General features: G+C 35.5%; 1 protein-coding gene and 1 non-coding gene across 2 annotated transcripts; both read right to left on the minus strand.

The window, feature by feature from the left end:
• Positions 1 to 1296: 1296 nt before the first annotated feature.
• On the minus strand, positions 1297 to 8619 carry eif2b4 (eukaryotic translation initiation factor 2B, subunit 4 delta). Its single transcript, XM_056764392.1, has 13 exons — positions 8517 to 8619; positions 8072 to 8103; positions 7613 to 7778; positions 5016 to 5210; positions 4856 to 4938; positions 3887 to 3978; positions 3585 to 3699; positions 3390 to 3466; positions 3166 to 3268; positions 2953 to 3080; positions 2581 to 2758; positions 2146 to 2326; positions 1297 to 2043 (listed from the first exon to the last, which is right to left on the minus strand). Exons 1-13 carry the CDS (start codon positions 8563 to 8565, stop codon positions 1844 to 1846), a joined length of 1599 nt encoding a protein of 532 aa, XP_056620370.1. The 5' UTR covers positions 8566 to 8619; the 3' UTR covers positions 1297 to 1843.
• Positions 8620 to 9434: 815 nt separating this feature from the next.
• On the minus strand, positions 9435 to 9517 carry trnal-cag (transfer RNA leucine (anticodon CAG)). The gene has a single exon. It is a non-coding gene; the product is annotated as a tRNA-Leu (tRNA).
• Positions 9518 to 16418: the final 6901 nt, after the last annotated feature.

Consider the following 16418-nt stretch of genomic DNA (forward strand, 5'->3'; position numbering starts at 1 on the left):
AAGAATGTAGGACTAAAATATGAAAAAAGCATATAAGAATTTCTCTCTGTCATTGACATTCAATTGCACATTTTATACTTGTATATATTATTAATTGCAGGGGAAGATTCCCATAGTAATGGTGCTGCGCATGCTCACTGTGTCCGCAGTTGTGGTTTCCTTCTTATTGTGGTTAGCCCAAAGACCAAAAGTCAAAACCTCTTTACTTTTTAAAGAGAAGTGCCTGTTAAGATAACAAACAAGGGTGAAGTACAATAAATCACGAGTGAGCTTGTTTCAAAATGATGCAATTGATGACCAGTCAGTTTTATGGGATAATTCACGCAAATATGAAAATTCTGTCATCATTTACTCACCCTCAGATTGTTACCAACTTGTATACATTTCTTTTTTATGCTTAACACAAAGGAAGATATTTGAAAGAATGTCAGTAGCCAAACAGATATCATACCCCATTGACTCCCATTGTATTAAATTTCCCCCTGCAGTTAATGGGGGATGAGATCATTTTAGTTACTGACATTCTTCAAAATATCTTCCGTTATGTTACCAGAACAAAGAAAATTTTAGAATTTGGGTAAACTATCCTTTTAATAGACTGAGGTTAACCATCTGCTGAGTTTCCGTTTTTTAAAAACCTGCCAAGACCAAATGTAGACGAACAAGACCCTAAAGGTCATTAAAATCTTTATTAAAAAAGTTTTATAATCCTTATAGAATTCCAAAAAGTTTGGTTTGAAAAGATGAAAATTTACCATAGACTTAACTCTCTGATCTTATATGAGGACAGGCACATGATGACAGCGGTTTTACATTTTATATTAAATTGACTTGAACAGTTAAAAGTGACATCAAACAAGTCGACATTAAAACAGATATTAGACATAAAAAGGTAATTAATAAATGTTAACATTCATTATTATTGTACATATTTTATGTGTTATGATTTTGATTTCTATTGAATGCACAAATGTTAATAAGCGCATAGCTTGTATGTACTGTAGAAGATGCGGATTTCATAATGTTAATTTAAAATATGTTACTGACAAATCCTTCTTTGTTTTCTAGATCCCTACTGTGCTGTCCATTATTATTTAAATACTCAAGTGCAGTAGTAAGTTTTATTCACTAACAAAAAAAAAAGAAAGTGCCGATAATACACTAGTACAATAATCAGATTGTATCACATTGTAATCACATCACTTCTTGAAAATTTATGTACGTGAAAAAAAAAAATGTGCTCAACAAATGCCGTGTTGTTCTATTAAAAGTACTACCATGAAAGAAACAAACAACTGTTTTATCCAAACCATTTATTTTTCTGTAGCATTTCCAGGGTTTTGATAATATTATAAACAAATCCCGTTATGCAACATATTAAGCCTATGAATGGTCTTAGCCACAATTGCACCTGCATTTTAACATACTTTCAACCCTTACTTTACTTCTTTTTATCTATGAACCAATTGCAGCAACAGTTAATAACCAAAATGGTGTAGATCTTTAAAAAAAAGTGTATGCCTCCCAATGGGCCGAACATAAATTTAATGAATGTTTAACACAGATGTTTTTTTGAATAGTTCATTTGACTTTGCAAAAGAACAAAAATGAATTGCGATATTTTGGATCTCATTTACAATTCTTTTACCTCACAGAAGGAAACAGAATCGAAAAGTCTTTTTTAAATGGAATTGGATTATTGGATATGTTTCAACATTTTTTTGGATCCTGCCAGTGAGGACATCGACTTATCCCATTTCTTAGAGGTATTTATTTCATACCAATATCCCTGTATGCAGATGCAAAAGCAAAGGAGAACCGGATTCATCTGCTTGTCTGATCTTCACTGATCTACGTTCTTGACTCGAAGTACCACAGGCACAGAGGTGCAGGGGATCATGCCTAGGTCAGTGATCACTAGATCCACAAAGTCTGGAGGTGTCACATCATACACCAAATTCAGAAGGCCCAAAGATTTAACAGTCTGCCAGTCCTTTAGCTGGGTCTTTCCATTTCGGGTCACAATCAGGTCATCAGGGTCATCTGTGAAAAAAAGTCTGATTTACTATTGAATTTTTTTCTAAATAAATATAAATACTCTAGTTCATCAAATCTACCAACGTATGATAAAAACGACAGATTTACCTAATTCATTGGATACAAATGAATCAGTCTGCACTCGTTCACAGAACTTGTAAGTCTCACAGCAGACCAAGACTGGAACATTGTAGGCTTTCGCTACCAGGGCGATTTGGGAAGTTCCCACACGTGACATCACATATCCGTTGGCAAGGAGTGCGTGGGCACCAAGGAATACCTTGGATACCTGAAAAAAGTTGAACATTATTAAACCAAATTGAAAAAACTGTTTAAAACAACACTGTCATAGCATTGATTTACACTGTATTATATTTGTCACACATACCGACTCAAACATATGAAGCAACACTTTATTTCAAGTTACTTCACTAAGCAAGCACTTTTCAAGACCAAATCTGCAAATTGCCGCATTATGCTAAAAATAAAACCTGCTTGCAAGATCCAAGCAAGTAATGAGCTTAACTCGAATGAATTACTCACTTCAGGCAGGATGTAGGACAAGGCTGATATAAGCACATATGTGCACTGGATGCCTCTCTTCACCAGACGTCTCAGTGCCTCTCTGCCCTCCAGCCTGGGCCGACTGTCCACAACAATAACTCTGAACTTCCTCTGCTTTTCAAAAGCGTCGCACAAAATGTGATTGACAAGTGAAGAGCTTTTGAAAGATAAAAAACAAATGTATCTAAAATATACGTTTTAGGAATATGATTACTTGGCTAAATTGATAGAGCACTGCATTTGCTGATTTGACAAAAAATTATCTTTAAACACTTAGATTATAAATATAATGAAGGAGTCAAAAACAGCAGGGATGTCATACACAAACAAGCAGATACTGAAAAAGCTCACCATCCGTAAACAAGAATAACATCTCCGTTACTTATCTTCTCAATAGCACACTTAGAAATGGCTTGAGAAGCCAAAGTGATCTTCTCATTTATGTAATTATCAATACATATCTGGAGATTATGTTTTGCCTGTTGAGAAAACATTGATTTTAGAAACAGAAAACAACCTTGCTGGAAAAACAGAGTTATACAAGTGAACTACGAAGACTGGTACCTCTTCTTCTTTGCATTGACTGGGAATATTTGAAATTTCCTTCTTGATGTACTTGATTGCATTGCCCATGCTTGCAGATAGGGGGCGACACTGGCTGAGAAAACTGTGTAGAGGCGTAATGAAAATTCCATCATATAAAATGTAAAATCGGAGCATTAAAATATAAAAATATATTTTAATTGTTATCTTGTGCCATATTCATCTTCACAGGAAAGAATAGGAACCTGATATAGGGTGACAACTTATTCACAAGGTCCCTTGATAACTCCTCATTTGGAGGTGTGCTATAGTCTTGGATAACCTGTAAAAAAATTAATAAAAAAAATACAAATTATGTACACAACTTTACAGCAAATAAAAAATATAATATTTAAACTTTCAACAATGACCTACAGATTTTTTTATTTTGCATTGATTACCTGTTTGAAAGCATGTAATAGGGCCACAGATCGAGCATTGGATCCTGCTATGATACCCTGAGAGTACTGCAGGCCCAAGCGAACAATGGATGGGTGAATAACTGTGGCAGGGATGCTAAAAAAGAAACATTTTGAAACATATTAAGGAAATCTTAACAACTTTCACATTAAAAAGGACATTTTCAAAATTAGTTTTCACACGTATGGATCATGGTTGACAATGTAACAATGTCAAAGATTAAGAAGAATCTGCTTTCTTAATATTTTGATACACTAATGGAGATGAAGACAGGTCACAGTACCTTATTTGTTGGGTAGGAGGGGCTTTTCGGCTATATTGGTGTAGATGGGAAAATAGGCTGACCTTGTAGCCATAATCCAACCTCAAAGGAACCTTTGAGAACAGAGTGAACAACAAACAGCATTTGGTATGAGTAGTGTTTGTTTCTGTAGGTAAAATGTTCTGGAGGTCGCATCCTCCCTCCTCAGGTCAACAGCTGAGGCTGCAACGGAGCACTGTACATGAAGACATGATACACGTACTATAGATCTACAAAATAGAAATAAATTAAATACACACATCTAAAAGACTAATTTTACTTATTGCACAGTGGTCCCGAAAAGTATTTGAACACTGCAAATGCATCAAATAACAAAATATCAAACACTTTATTTCTTAAAAACAATTTCAGCCAGTTTCGCAATTACTTTTAAGTGATCAAAGAGATATGGGTAAAGAAAGTACGGATGTGGATCATGGACCAAGGACATTAGTCCAATGGATATGTTCTGCTAGCTTTGACAACCAGAATGTCTCCATCTCCACTTCTTTCTATTACTTTGAAATAAACATGTGGTTTGATAATATATTATTTTAAACAAAGTGTTGTCTAGAGTCCAAACTCTTATTGGGGCCTCTGTACGTGTGACATCTAATTCATCACATGAAACACAACCAAATGAAACACATAAGAAATCACAAGTGCGAAAAATCACCCCCGACAGACACAGAAGCTATGAACAGTGAATAATCACATTACACAATAATAAAACGGAGTGAACAACACACTGCACGCAAAAGTGTGGAGCCAGACCTTGACTCCAGTTACATTTAAACAGCTTCCATGCCCTGACTTCTGTAAGACATAGGTGTTAAATTCTTTGGTTAAATCACTTTTTAAATGGGACCTAGAGAAAACTTGGACGATCAAGTCATCAACAGGAAAGTTATCACAAAAGATGGAATACAGAAAAACACAGATTTGTCTCACCTGCTGTCTCTCAAGCTTTTTAGCCAACTTCTTTAATGCAGCTGGGTCGTCCACTTGAATATGCTCCGGTAACCTTTTCACAACTGAAAGTAGATTAAACAAAGGTGTAACAGTAGAATATTTCAATCATAGCCTCCTTATATATAAAATACTGAGTTACCTGGTTGAAGCTCGCTGGGGGAGGCTTTAGGCTTGCTGGAGGATGTCTGGCCTCCTTCTTTCTTGCCCTGTTTTGATGCCCGTTCTACGTCTTGCCGAGCCCGTCGCTCTGCTTTCATCTCTGCTTTGGTCTTTGCGGACTTCTCTGCAGCCGCAGGAGGTTCCGGAACAGATGCATTTACAGGCACCGGGGCCACTAAGAAATCAAGGGGACAAAAATATGAGCTACTGAAGTAAGGACTCCTAATTTTAATTTTGACATAAAAAGAACACATTTTGTGAATGTGAAGTAACAAAATACAATATTTCTACAACATTTATTAAAGGGGTCATATGGCGCTAATACATGTTTTTCTGTGTTATAAGTTGCCCATGCATGTATCACACACATAAAATTGCAAAAACTAAAAGTGTCGGAACAAAAGATGCATTGTATCTAAAAGCGAATGCTCACTTATACCTGCATGAAACACCTTGTGTAACCAAACCCCCACAAATCTACGTCACTTCGTGGTATGCTTTGACTAAGACCGCCCAAATGTATACCAAGTAAGGTGGGCGTACCTGTCAGTACAATTGCTTTGGAACCTGATATTCCAAATGTGGTAAGAGGCTTTACATTTCTGTCACACGCTTGCAGTATTCGACCAATCACTACTCACTGGTTAACTGGCCAACCATAGCACACCTCGCTTTTCAGAGCGATGAGCTTTGTAAAAAATCTGCACGTTTCAGAGAGGAGATACAAACATGCACCGAATATAGAACATACAGCGTTTAACCTTAAATCGTGTAAACACATTGCATTGATTTTTGGGTGAACTATCCCTAAAATGTTGCATGTTGTATCTGTTGACATCACTTAATGCACATTGAACTGACATGAAATAATAACGAATATAAAAGAAATTATAATTTTTTTAAGCAGTTTTTTAGGAGCAGTTCAGCAAAATTTGAAATATTCAATCATTTATTTACTCTACCCTCATGCAATCTTAAAGCTAAATAAAAAAAATTATATAAACCCATAATTTATGTCATTAGCTCACAAGACAAGTGAGAACTAATGAGATTTGATGTTTTGCCATATTTAAACTAACATGGCGGAGATATCAGTTATCGTCTGTTTATATGTTTATGTGAAATAATGATTACTAAATAAGCTCAAAATATGAATTGTGTTCTCTCACAAACGTATGGTTTTGCTTTTATTTACTTTTATGATGGGATGGATTGGCCCTTTGGAGCTTCAAAACCTTGGCCCCCATCCAATTAAAACAAGAAAGCATAAAAAAACAAGAAATATTATTTAAGATGAGTTATTGATGCAATATCGCTCAAGTAGGAGTGTGATAGTGCTCTATATCAGGATGCCTGTAATTAGGCCGCAGGCCAAGTGCCAGAGGCTTTAACTGCCGCTGATATAAGAGCACTATCATACGACTACAAGAACGATATTGCATTTATACAACAGTCCGACAGCACAAGTGTGTAAATAAATCAAAAACAACATTGGAGTGTCTTTAAAACCCTCTGATTTTAAAGGAAATGGGGAAAGAATTGTTGTACACTGTATAAAGCGACAATTTGTTTTTCTAGCTTAAAATAATGTCTCTAATTATTTCATTGGTAGAATAACTCTAAACCAGACTAATTATACTGCCGCTGCTACCTGTCCAGCCTCATAGTGGCTAAAACCACACTCTGCCAGTTCTGTGTTCAGGTCGGTACACAATCCGCGGTCTGCGGAAGAGGGCAAAATGGTTTCCAAACAACACTTCTGCATTCGCCGGTTCCATCAGTTTAGTAAAACAAATTCTCATGTATAGCTCTGCCCACGGGAAAGCTTAGCTTAAACAGCGACATTATTCACAGCACTGTTAACATTGACATTTGCACTTATAAACCACATGAGGGAACCCATGAGCAAAAGTTCTAAAGTGTTGCTTTAATATAATTCTGATTGTATTCAAATGAAGAATGGAAGATAGACCCATGAGACTGAGTAGTTTATACTTTCCTTTTACCTGTGAACTTTTGTCTTTAGGTAAGGGATAATGTACCGGCAGCCGGTTGTTATTGCAGCAATAAGCCCCGACAGTGTGATCAGACTGAAGGGGCTTATTAACAGCCGACTGCTTGTACGTTATCCCGCTTATTACACGGCTACATGCCACATGAGAAAAAAACTGGACATAAAATGTGAATTTGATATATCTTTAAAGTTATTTTTTACTGAATGCAGACCTTCCTGCGAGGAAAAGCCATATAGTTTCGGTTGTAAAGTAAGAAACGACACGAACAGGCAAATTGGATTAATAATTTGTAAATGTAATGTCATATTATGTTATTAAAGCAACATATTAATCATTATTTTTTGTGTGATATTAAACTGCCCCTCTTAAAATGATTTGCAGCATACTGGTTACAGGGTGTTATTAGTTTCGAGCAGTTGTTATTAAAAATAATAACCCTTGGAATGTAGCGACTGGCCAATCAGAATTAAGCATTCAAATGAGCCGTGTAATAATGATGTTAACAAGTAGAACCAAAATGTTATGTCAATACTGGGTCGAAATCAAAGTGAAGTGCACTAACCTTTACGCGATGGGCTCTGTGTGACTGGTTTTGATGGAGCTGGAGCTGACGGTTTCTCTTTATCCTTTTCTGGAGGACCCTTTTCATCTTTCTTGTTCTTTTTCTGTTGTTTCTTCTCTTTCCTAAGGCGTTGCTTTTCTTCTTTGGTTAGCTCCTTGCCTTCATTCTATAGATTAAAATCACAGTTCAGAGCATGTACTGTCTCAAACCACCCAGTGTCACTTAAATAAAACGGTCCATTTCAAAGAACTTCCATGTTTTATTTTTACATTATTAACAAAGTGACTTACTACAGAATAAACCATTTATGTCACAAAACCAAGTGACATATTCTGCTCAAAATGATGTCAAGCTAAGCAGTTCACATTTCTTGTTTAAACTAGTTCCTCAGCTAAGAAACGGGATACAAATGACATCACAAACTAAAATAATATAAAATGGAAATCACGTCTTACATACCTTGGATCGTGCAACTTCGTGTATCTTGGCTTCTGCGATAACAAATAAACATATATTTAAGACACTTTCAACGCTTAGAGTTAAGAAAAATGAGTTTGTTAGGAGACAACATTTTGGCACTTTTATTTATTGCAGTTGTATTTCATAATGCTGGATCCCTCGTGTCAAAACTAACGCATGTTGCGATCACTATAGTCTCGGTTTATACGTAAGAGTAAACGGTAAACCCGTGACTGTACATTTTAATACAACTTTAAATACAACATGATGTAATTTCTACTGTAAGTTACATATGTCAAGTGAGCTGTGTCATGGCAGAGTGACGATGGTCACCATGTTTTCCATAGAAACCAAGCTGCCTGGTAACGATTCAAAACGAATGGTTACACTACGCGATTAATCCCAGTAACAGTGTATTAGTAACGTGTAAATGTCGATATTTTACCTGTAGCATGGTTGATGCTATCAGCCTGTTTTCCACTCGAGTCAGCCATGTTTCAGTGTACTTCGCTGTTTCTCGCAGATAAATTGTTGCAAGAAGAGAAGAGGGGGCTTAGACCGCCACCTAGCGATCGAAATGAGTAAACTGACGCTCATTTCTGGTCTGTATAGTTACTATTTATTAGTAAATATTTAGGTAAAATCATAATTTATATTAATTCTGTGAATTACCAACAATATTTCTCCCAAATGTCTAATAAAAAGATTGTTTCTCTATTGTAATTCAGAAAGTGAAATGGTTACATATTGTAGATTTACTACATGTTTAGAGAATGTAGTTTTTTATTTCTTTGATTGTGGCTTACAGTTCATGAAAAAAGGGATAAAAAATATAAATATTTTATTTTAAGCTTATTCAGTATAGTTCAGTACATTCAAACACAAAAACTTACTGTTTATCAGTGTTGCATTGAAGCATGAGGTGTTATTTAAGATGATTGTACATTTTCATTTGTAAATTAGTACTGAGTTGTTAAATTATTGTACATTTCAAATTTGAACATTAATGTTTTGTAATTTCTTTTTTGATTGATTTTAGAAAATATTCAAATATTTTGTGATACTGATTTTTTTCATGATCTGTAAGATATCACAGAAATCAAAACAAAGTCTTGAAGTATTTCATAAACATTACATTACAAAACATTACAAAATGTATTTTGATGCACCTGTAGGCATAGAGCCTGTGGCTGACGGACATGATTCTATAGGGTGGGCCACGTCCATAATCAATAGATATATAATCTGACTTGTATAATTAAGTGCAACATAGTGACAGATGAAAGGCAATGTCCAGAACGACTATATCGTAGTTGCTGACGTTTTTTTACCACGTTCCATTATGTACAAACGAAAAAAGAATTGTCAGAAGTGGGATTTGAACCCACGCCTCCAGGGGAGACTGCGACCTGAACGCAGCGCCTTAGACCGCTCGGCCATCCTGACGTACTTTTAAAACGAGTAGTATTAATTATAAATAGATTTCATTAATGATTGAATTCAAGCATTTCTAGAAGATTTAGTGTACATTTTACGTCAATATCACGGTTTTCACACCCTATAATAATGAATAACAATGAGAAATAAAACACCATCAATTCTTGACACAAGTAACTACAGCAAGGTAAATAATCGCAACTGCAAAGCGAAGTTAAAACATGCACACCGTTTGAAAGTGAGCAGGTAATTATTGTTATATGCTTTGTTTTCGAACTCCTAAGGTTTAAGCATTAAAAAATGTATGTCATGTACAAAATATAATATATCAGTCCTAGAGTCTCCTTCAACTCTAACAACTCCACTACAGTCAGTACCGGTTTAAAGCCCCAAGATGGCGCCAATTAGCTGTTTTTATTTTTACGTCCAATGTCAGAAATGTGCATGTCTTTAAAATTAGGTTTCAATGAAAAACGACGCGTTTTTTTCCTGAATGATATTTGTAAATTCACAAATCACCTGATATGCTTTTCTAATTGATTTTAAATAACTTATGTTGCATATTTATTTGATAGAATTATTATTATGTGTTATTTAATCCTGTGAAGGAAATAGGCCTGCACTAGCGGTCAAAAGTTTTGGGACACTTAAATTAAATGTTTTTCGTTCTTTTGAAAACGTTTGATCTGAAAGTGTATGCTTCAATATCTGAAATTAGCTTAGTAGACGAAATATAATTTAGCAAACAAACATGTGTTTTTTCATGACAACATTTCTTAATTAAAGAATTGACTGAGTAATGAAGAAAGAGCAGCCAATAAGAGCATAGAATAAATGGGAACTACTTTTATGTTGTTTAAAAAGCATCTAAGGGTGAGACCTTAAGAAGCTGATTGATAAAATGACCAAAACATTTCTGAAAATTCTAGTCAAAAGGTGAAGATGATAAAATAAAACACGTTTTAGTTGCAACACAATTCTCACAGATCCCTTTGTATTTTGCTGTAATTTTGATGAGTTACAGATGGGCTTATTAGAAAACTAATGTGTAGACTGGATACAAGATTAAGAACTAGAAAATGGAGTTGTTTTTTACATAGTTTGCCTCATCTTCCAAGGAAGTGTAAAAAACAAAACCATTTCAATACTTTATTCATTGCTAGATGTGTTTGGAGTTTGTATAAGGAATGAATCAACTGATGTTAAGATGTTTGATGTTGATTCCCTAAATAATATAATTTTTATTGAGGTGATCTAGCTATGGAATTACTTGCCCATACAAAGTATGAGCGTTTTATTCCAGATATGAAAATGCTGTCCATAACATTTCAACACACACATAAGTGAAGATATGATAAAAATGTTCATGAAAGATAAAATGATGAAGTAAGGTAGTGAAAATTACAAAGTGTTTATTTTCCTAACAGTAGGCTAAATTATTACATTTATTTACTTTGAAATGAACTGAAAACAACATTTCTCAAAAAAAACCGTTTATTAAAAATGTCCAAATATTTGAGACAACAGAGTAAGATACAAAATCTACATTCTTTTGAAAACAAAAAAAAATATTTTATAATCTTTTGGGTCATGTTTGATGGCTGTATTCACAACGCAGTAGCTGGTTGAAGGGGACCAAACCTCGCAGAAACACCTGACTTGGTTCCATTTGACCAGCCACAGCAAGGTGTTTTGCTTCAGAGAGAATGGATAGGTGGGAACGCAAGCCCATGTTCACATTTCATCAAATCATTGTTAGTGCTTATCTGTTAAGAAGACAAAATTATAAAAAAATAAAAAATTGGCGAACTGACATGAGAAACTGGAAAATATCAGTTTCACTGTCAATGCATCCACCACAAGTTTACCAATGTCTTTTAGTGACCTAAAATATTTGCTGATAGGTGGGAAAATTAAATGGCTTATATCACTCTTTGGAGACCCCATAAGGTTTTCAATTCCCAAAAAGATAAGATCCAGCTCCAATCTGTCCTGCAGGGCAAATGAGAGATGATCAGGGTGTGGAGGCCCTTAATGTACCACAAACTGTTCTTAATAACAGCAATGTCTACATTTTTGCAGAAATCCCTTATTTTAGGTTTAACTAAAGCACTTTAATTTTGTTAATTCAGCCACAAGCTCTGATCAGAGAAAGGTTTGGTCCTTTGATGACGGATTCCCCCTAAAACCACACACTTCCTTACATTCCATAACATGAGTATTCATATGGGCATATAAGGAAGCATGTCTTCACAAGGGGAAAATTTCCTCAGAGTTTTCAGAAAAAAGACACAGGTCATTCATCAGAAATAAAACATTACTGTAGTATATATCATTTTTTTTAGTTACACGCATCGTGTAAACATGATCTGTTATTGTAAATGTATTGTCACTGAATAAATAGTGTAAACTTTGCAGAGTGAAATATATTTAAGTTAATATGCAAAAACAAAAGATTTTACCTTGTTTGCTCCTTTGTGGTATCAAATTTTGATCTGAACTGGGTTCTGACAATCAAAGGAGGAAGTGCAGGGAAGCCAGGACAACATGAATGGGCAAGCAGGAGAGCACTAAAATCATTCTCAGAACATTTAAATTGGCCAGAAGGTTTCTCAATCTTCCATGTGCTAAGCTTGATCCCTGCAAACTACCCTTTTATGCTTTCCTGATGTAGCTTGATGTAATGTAGATCAAAGATGAGGCACGACACCTCAAGTGAAACCAGGCTACACAGTCGTACCTCTTTTTCCTTTAACAGCATCATTTCCACGTTTGGGGTGTAAAATCTTCCATTTGCCGCCTCATAAAACAAAACACAGGGATGTCACCAGGGATTTCTATCGAAATCTAAATTTGCATATAGCCTGTATCTATCTACAATAACCACAATTAAAAATAAAAAAGCAACATTTCCTCAGAGAGAAAGAAAAAACCTAGTGGGACACAAACATCCACTCACAATTCAGAAACAGTTTCTAACCCAATTTCCTCCATTTGCTGTTAACAACAAGGTAACAGGAATACGATAAGACCGTTATTCAAGTGATTTAAAATTTTACTTCCGAAAAGCATTTCATAACAAGATCTACCAAATGCAAGCTCTCCCCACACCTTTATCTTCCCATCTTTCCTCTTCTGCCGAGAGCTACAGTGTATCGTCCTCTTTGCATGACTGGTGGATTCTGCCCAGGCATTGCCACATGCTCCCGGCCTTTTCAAGCTGGTAGCCTCCCTTATAGTCCCCCCTCTGCCCCTGTGGCCTCCCACCTGTTGGTGTCCTTTAGAAGCCAGGGTCTCTCCTATGCCTGCTGTCCAACCCAATCACGGCCTTGACAGGGGAGAGCGAGCCTGTGAAATCACACCTCTCAGCTGTTCACACTTGCATAGAGACACCCTACACCCACAACTCCCCTCTTACACCGCATTTCAATGGCTCTTTTAAAAGATATATACAGTAGCGAAAAAAGATGGGAACCAGGAAATAACTATGGATTGGAGACTTTTGCACAGTTGTGGGGTCACTGCTGAAACAAGCTAGAACAGGGACTTGGTATTAAGGATGAAAAGATTAGAGATCAATAGGAATGTATTTTACTGTTGATTTTCATATAGCCTACTGCAAAAAACAAAAAAGGGAAGAAACTGTGTATGTGGTGTGCACTGTAAGTTGGAGAATGTAAAGAAAAACATTGGCAAAATGCATGAATGTACCTTGATTTGTACCAAATGTTCCTGACAGAATCAAATCAGTCTTATATTACACCATAATGATGTTTAAAAATAAATAAAAAATATTCTTTTATTGACCCACTAGTTTTCTAAATAAAAACAAAATAGATAAAAACATTAATCTAATTTAATACAACATTTTGCTGCAAAAAATAATAATAAACATAACACAATTGTTTGTTGTGTTTTAAAAGTGTTCTCAGACAGAACCCACAGAACCCCCAAATTTACCCAATTTAAAGTGACAGTTCACCCAAAAATGAAACTTCTGTTATCATTTAATCACCCTCTTGTCATTTCAAACCATTATGACCATCTTTATGACTAAGAAGATATTTTGAAGAAAGTAATACAGGTTTGAAATGACAAGAGGGTGAACAAAAGGGTTAATTTGAACTATCACTTTAAAGTCACTGTATTGTCCTATAGTTTAAAGTCAGTTCGACAACCCTTGTGTTCTAAAGGGCTAGAAATTCTGTCATCATTTACTTTCTTTCTTCTGCAGAACACAAAAGAGACATTTCTGAAATCTTCTGTTTTTCACAAAAAAATATCTTACAGGTTTGGACTGACATAAATGATGAAATAAAAATATCTTTTCAAAATTGCATGACAATACGTCTAAAATACGTCCTGGAAAAGTAAGTCACTTCAATGGCAGCAAAAGATTACAACTAATGATAAAGTCTTGTGACAGCACAGTTGTGCCAGACTTAACAACGATTAACCAACTTCGTTTTTTGTGTTTTCTTTATGCAGACTCCTGTGTATCACATTCATTGTCAACATGACTCAATGAGCCATAATATTTTGATACACATCTCTTCACCATGATGTCCACATTATTTCAAGACTGTCAAAAGTCTAAACCAGCTCCAGCTTTCAGAATTAACCTGACCTAGTTCTACAGAGGAAATGGGAGAGGTCAGAGTACATTTTCCCCTGCAACAAGCATGGCAGTACCCCTGAAGTCAGCACCTGTGTTCTAAAAAGAGCTCGGGCAACAGGAGACCCATCCCTATTCACAGAGACCCTGGGCCAGAGATGAGGCTTATTCTGAAACCCAACACTCTGCGCCCTTTTACCAGTTTGTGAGAGCCACAAATAGCCAGCCCGATCGCCCCAGTCAGGGATAGCACCATGCATGCTTAACAATTACAATTTCTAGTGGCTGCATATGACAGTAACAAATTAAACATTTCCATAGATATTATTATAGAGGATTACATCAAATGCCGTCAGTTATAACACATGGCATCTTCACCTGTCACTGCAGAATATTTCCTTACAAAGCTTAATAACTTTCTGTAATTTTCCATTGGTCGGTATTGATTAATGTTTTAAATAAGCTTAAAGTTGATGTCCTATTTTATTGAAGCAATACATAAACTGTGGAATTCCAAATACCACATGAACAGTTGTTTTCAGTGTCTAATCTGATTGAAGCTGTGTAAGCAATGCAAGGGTGTGTCTTTAATGCATTACGGAAACAATAGGGAACAAGTGTGCACTAGGATCACCAAAAAAGTGTTGGACAAGAACGTAAGCTCCAAATCTGATCGGTGGGTTTATAATTAACACGGGGAGTCAAACTGGGCCCCAGAGTGTTAATAACTTTGTTCCTTTCTGTCAGCATTTGGCCAACAGCATCCCGGTTTATTCTAAGAGGTCATTGCTCTCCCTTTTTCCGGAGGCTGACGTATAATTTTTCAGGCAGTGAACATTCAGACAGCTGATTCTCACTCTGCTTAGGTCCGAGAAACATTGTCTGGATACAGGTCTTCAGGGGCTATAGCCATAATTAAAATAAATCTCTATTGGCACACATTTTTGTTTTCAAATGAATAGCATAGATAAAAGAATGATGTTGCCTATTATACTAAAGGCACCAAATGTATTATGCTGCTTTAAGAGTAGTAATCTCAAAGAAAAGAAATGTCACAAAAGAGATATCTATTAAACACATTACTTTTCTTATAGTTGTGCAAAAAGATTGAGTTTGAATAAAGAGAACAGATTCATTTCTCTATTGGAGATTTATGAGAGATTTCAAATTCTCAAAGATGCCCAAAAGCATTTTAACTACTTATGCTACTGTACATCATTTTATATCTTTATACTTTTGGCAGATTTATTCATTTATATAACATTTAGCAAACGCCTTTACCCAAGGCATTTTAAAAGAGTGAGGAACACAATAAAGCAACTGATCACATGGAAAATACTTACACAGCATGCCGTCAATTATTGTGTCTATTTGTGTTTCTTCACAACAATTTTAGGTGAAACGTCATCACAAAATAGAGACTTATATGAAACGTAACGCATAAGTACACCCGGTCTCCTGGATTATTTCGTGCACTTCAGAGGATTTGCTTTATGCTATACACTGAACGGTGATGTCATCTTTGTACATACAGTAAAAACAAGTGAAATTGGTAAATTATTGCACAATGGGTTAACTTTAAAAGCTTTGCCCTTTTTTAGGTATGACAGTTGCTGCCAGTGAGGTTGACACAGCTGTCTCTGAGAGGCTGTTGCTGCTCTGTAAAGCATTGGAATAGAAAAGGTCAAAGGTGACTTGCATTTCAATGGATGTTAAAACAGGTGCTAGCCCTAAACAGGTGAGCACCTTTCCCCCCGATGTCAAACATGACTCTTACAACAAGAATAGCATAGTAATTTGACTCATGGCTAATTTTCCCTTTTTTCCCATGTGCCTTAATGTGTGCTTGCTGTGCAATTTCATTTACATTTAATGGATTTGATATTTTCATCAATTAAGGAATTATGAGGTTCTATCTGACATTCTTTGTGAAAAGATATCAGCACATTCTAATTCTGTGACACTTACACTTACCTGTGATGTTTTTTCTTTATGCTGTGTCCAGAATGCAGATATATCTTTATAATTTATAATAAGTGTGTTAGAGCAACATAACGTATACCAGTGTTGGGTAAGTTACTCTGAAAAAGTAATTAATTACTAGTAACATATTTAATAGTGTAATATGATTACTGTACAAATTACTCTATGCAGAAAGTATTTAATTATTTATGACTAATTTCTTTGTATATCCTATATCAACCTTGCTTAGTTAAGTGATTCGACATGAAACGGCTGTTTTAATTCATTCAAATAAATAATGTAAACTACATAATGTGGTATTTTTAACTGACC

This window comes from Triplophysa dalaica, chromosome 13 (assembly GCF_015846415.1).
Source record: "Triplophysa dalaica isolate WHDGS20190420 chromosome 13, ASM1584641v1, whole genome shotgun sequence".
NCBI lineage: Eukaryota > Metazoa > Chordata > Actinopteri > Cypriniformes > Nemacheilidae > Triplophysa > Triplophysa dalaica.

Coding starts and splice junctions, on each gene's coding strand:
- eif2b4 (XM_056764392.1), bottom strand. CDS start 8,565: ATGGCTGACTCGAGTGGAAAACAGGCTGATAGCATCAACCATGCTACA. Junction 7,779..8,071: donor ACGAAGTTGCACGATCCAAG/GTATGTAAGACG, acceptor TTTAATCTATAG/AATGAAGGCAAGGAGCTAAC. Junction 3,081..3,165: donor GTCAATGCAAAGAAGAAGAG/GTACCAGTCTTC, acceptor TTTTCTCAACAG/GCAAAACATAATCTCCAGAT.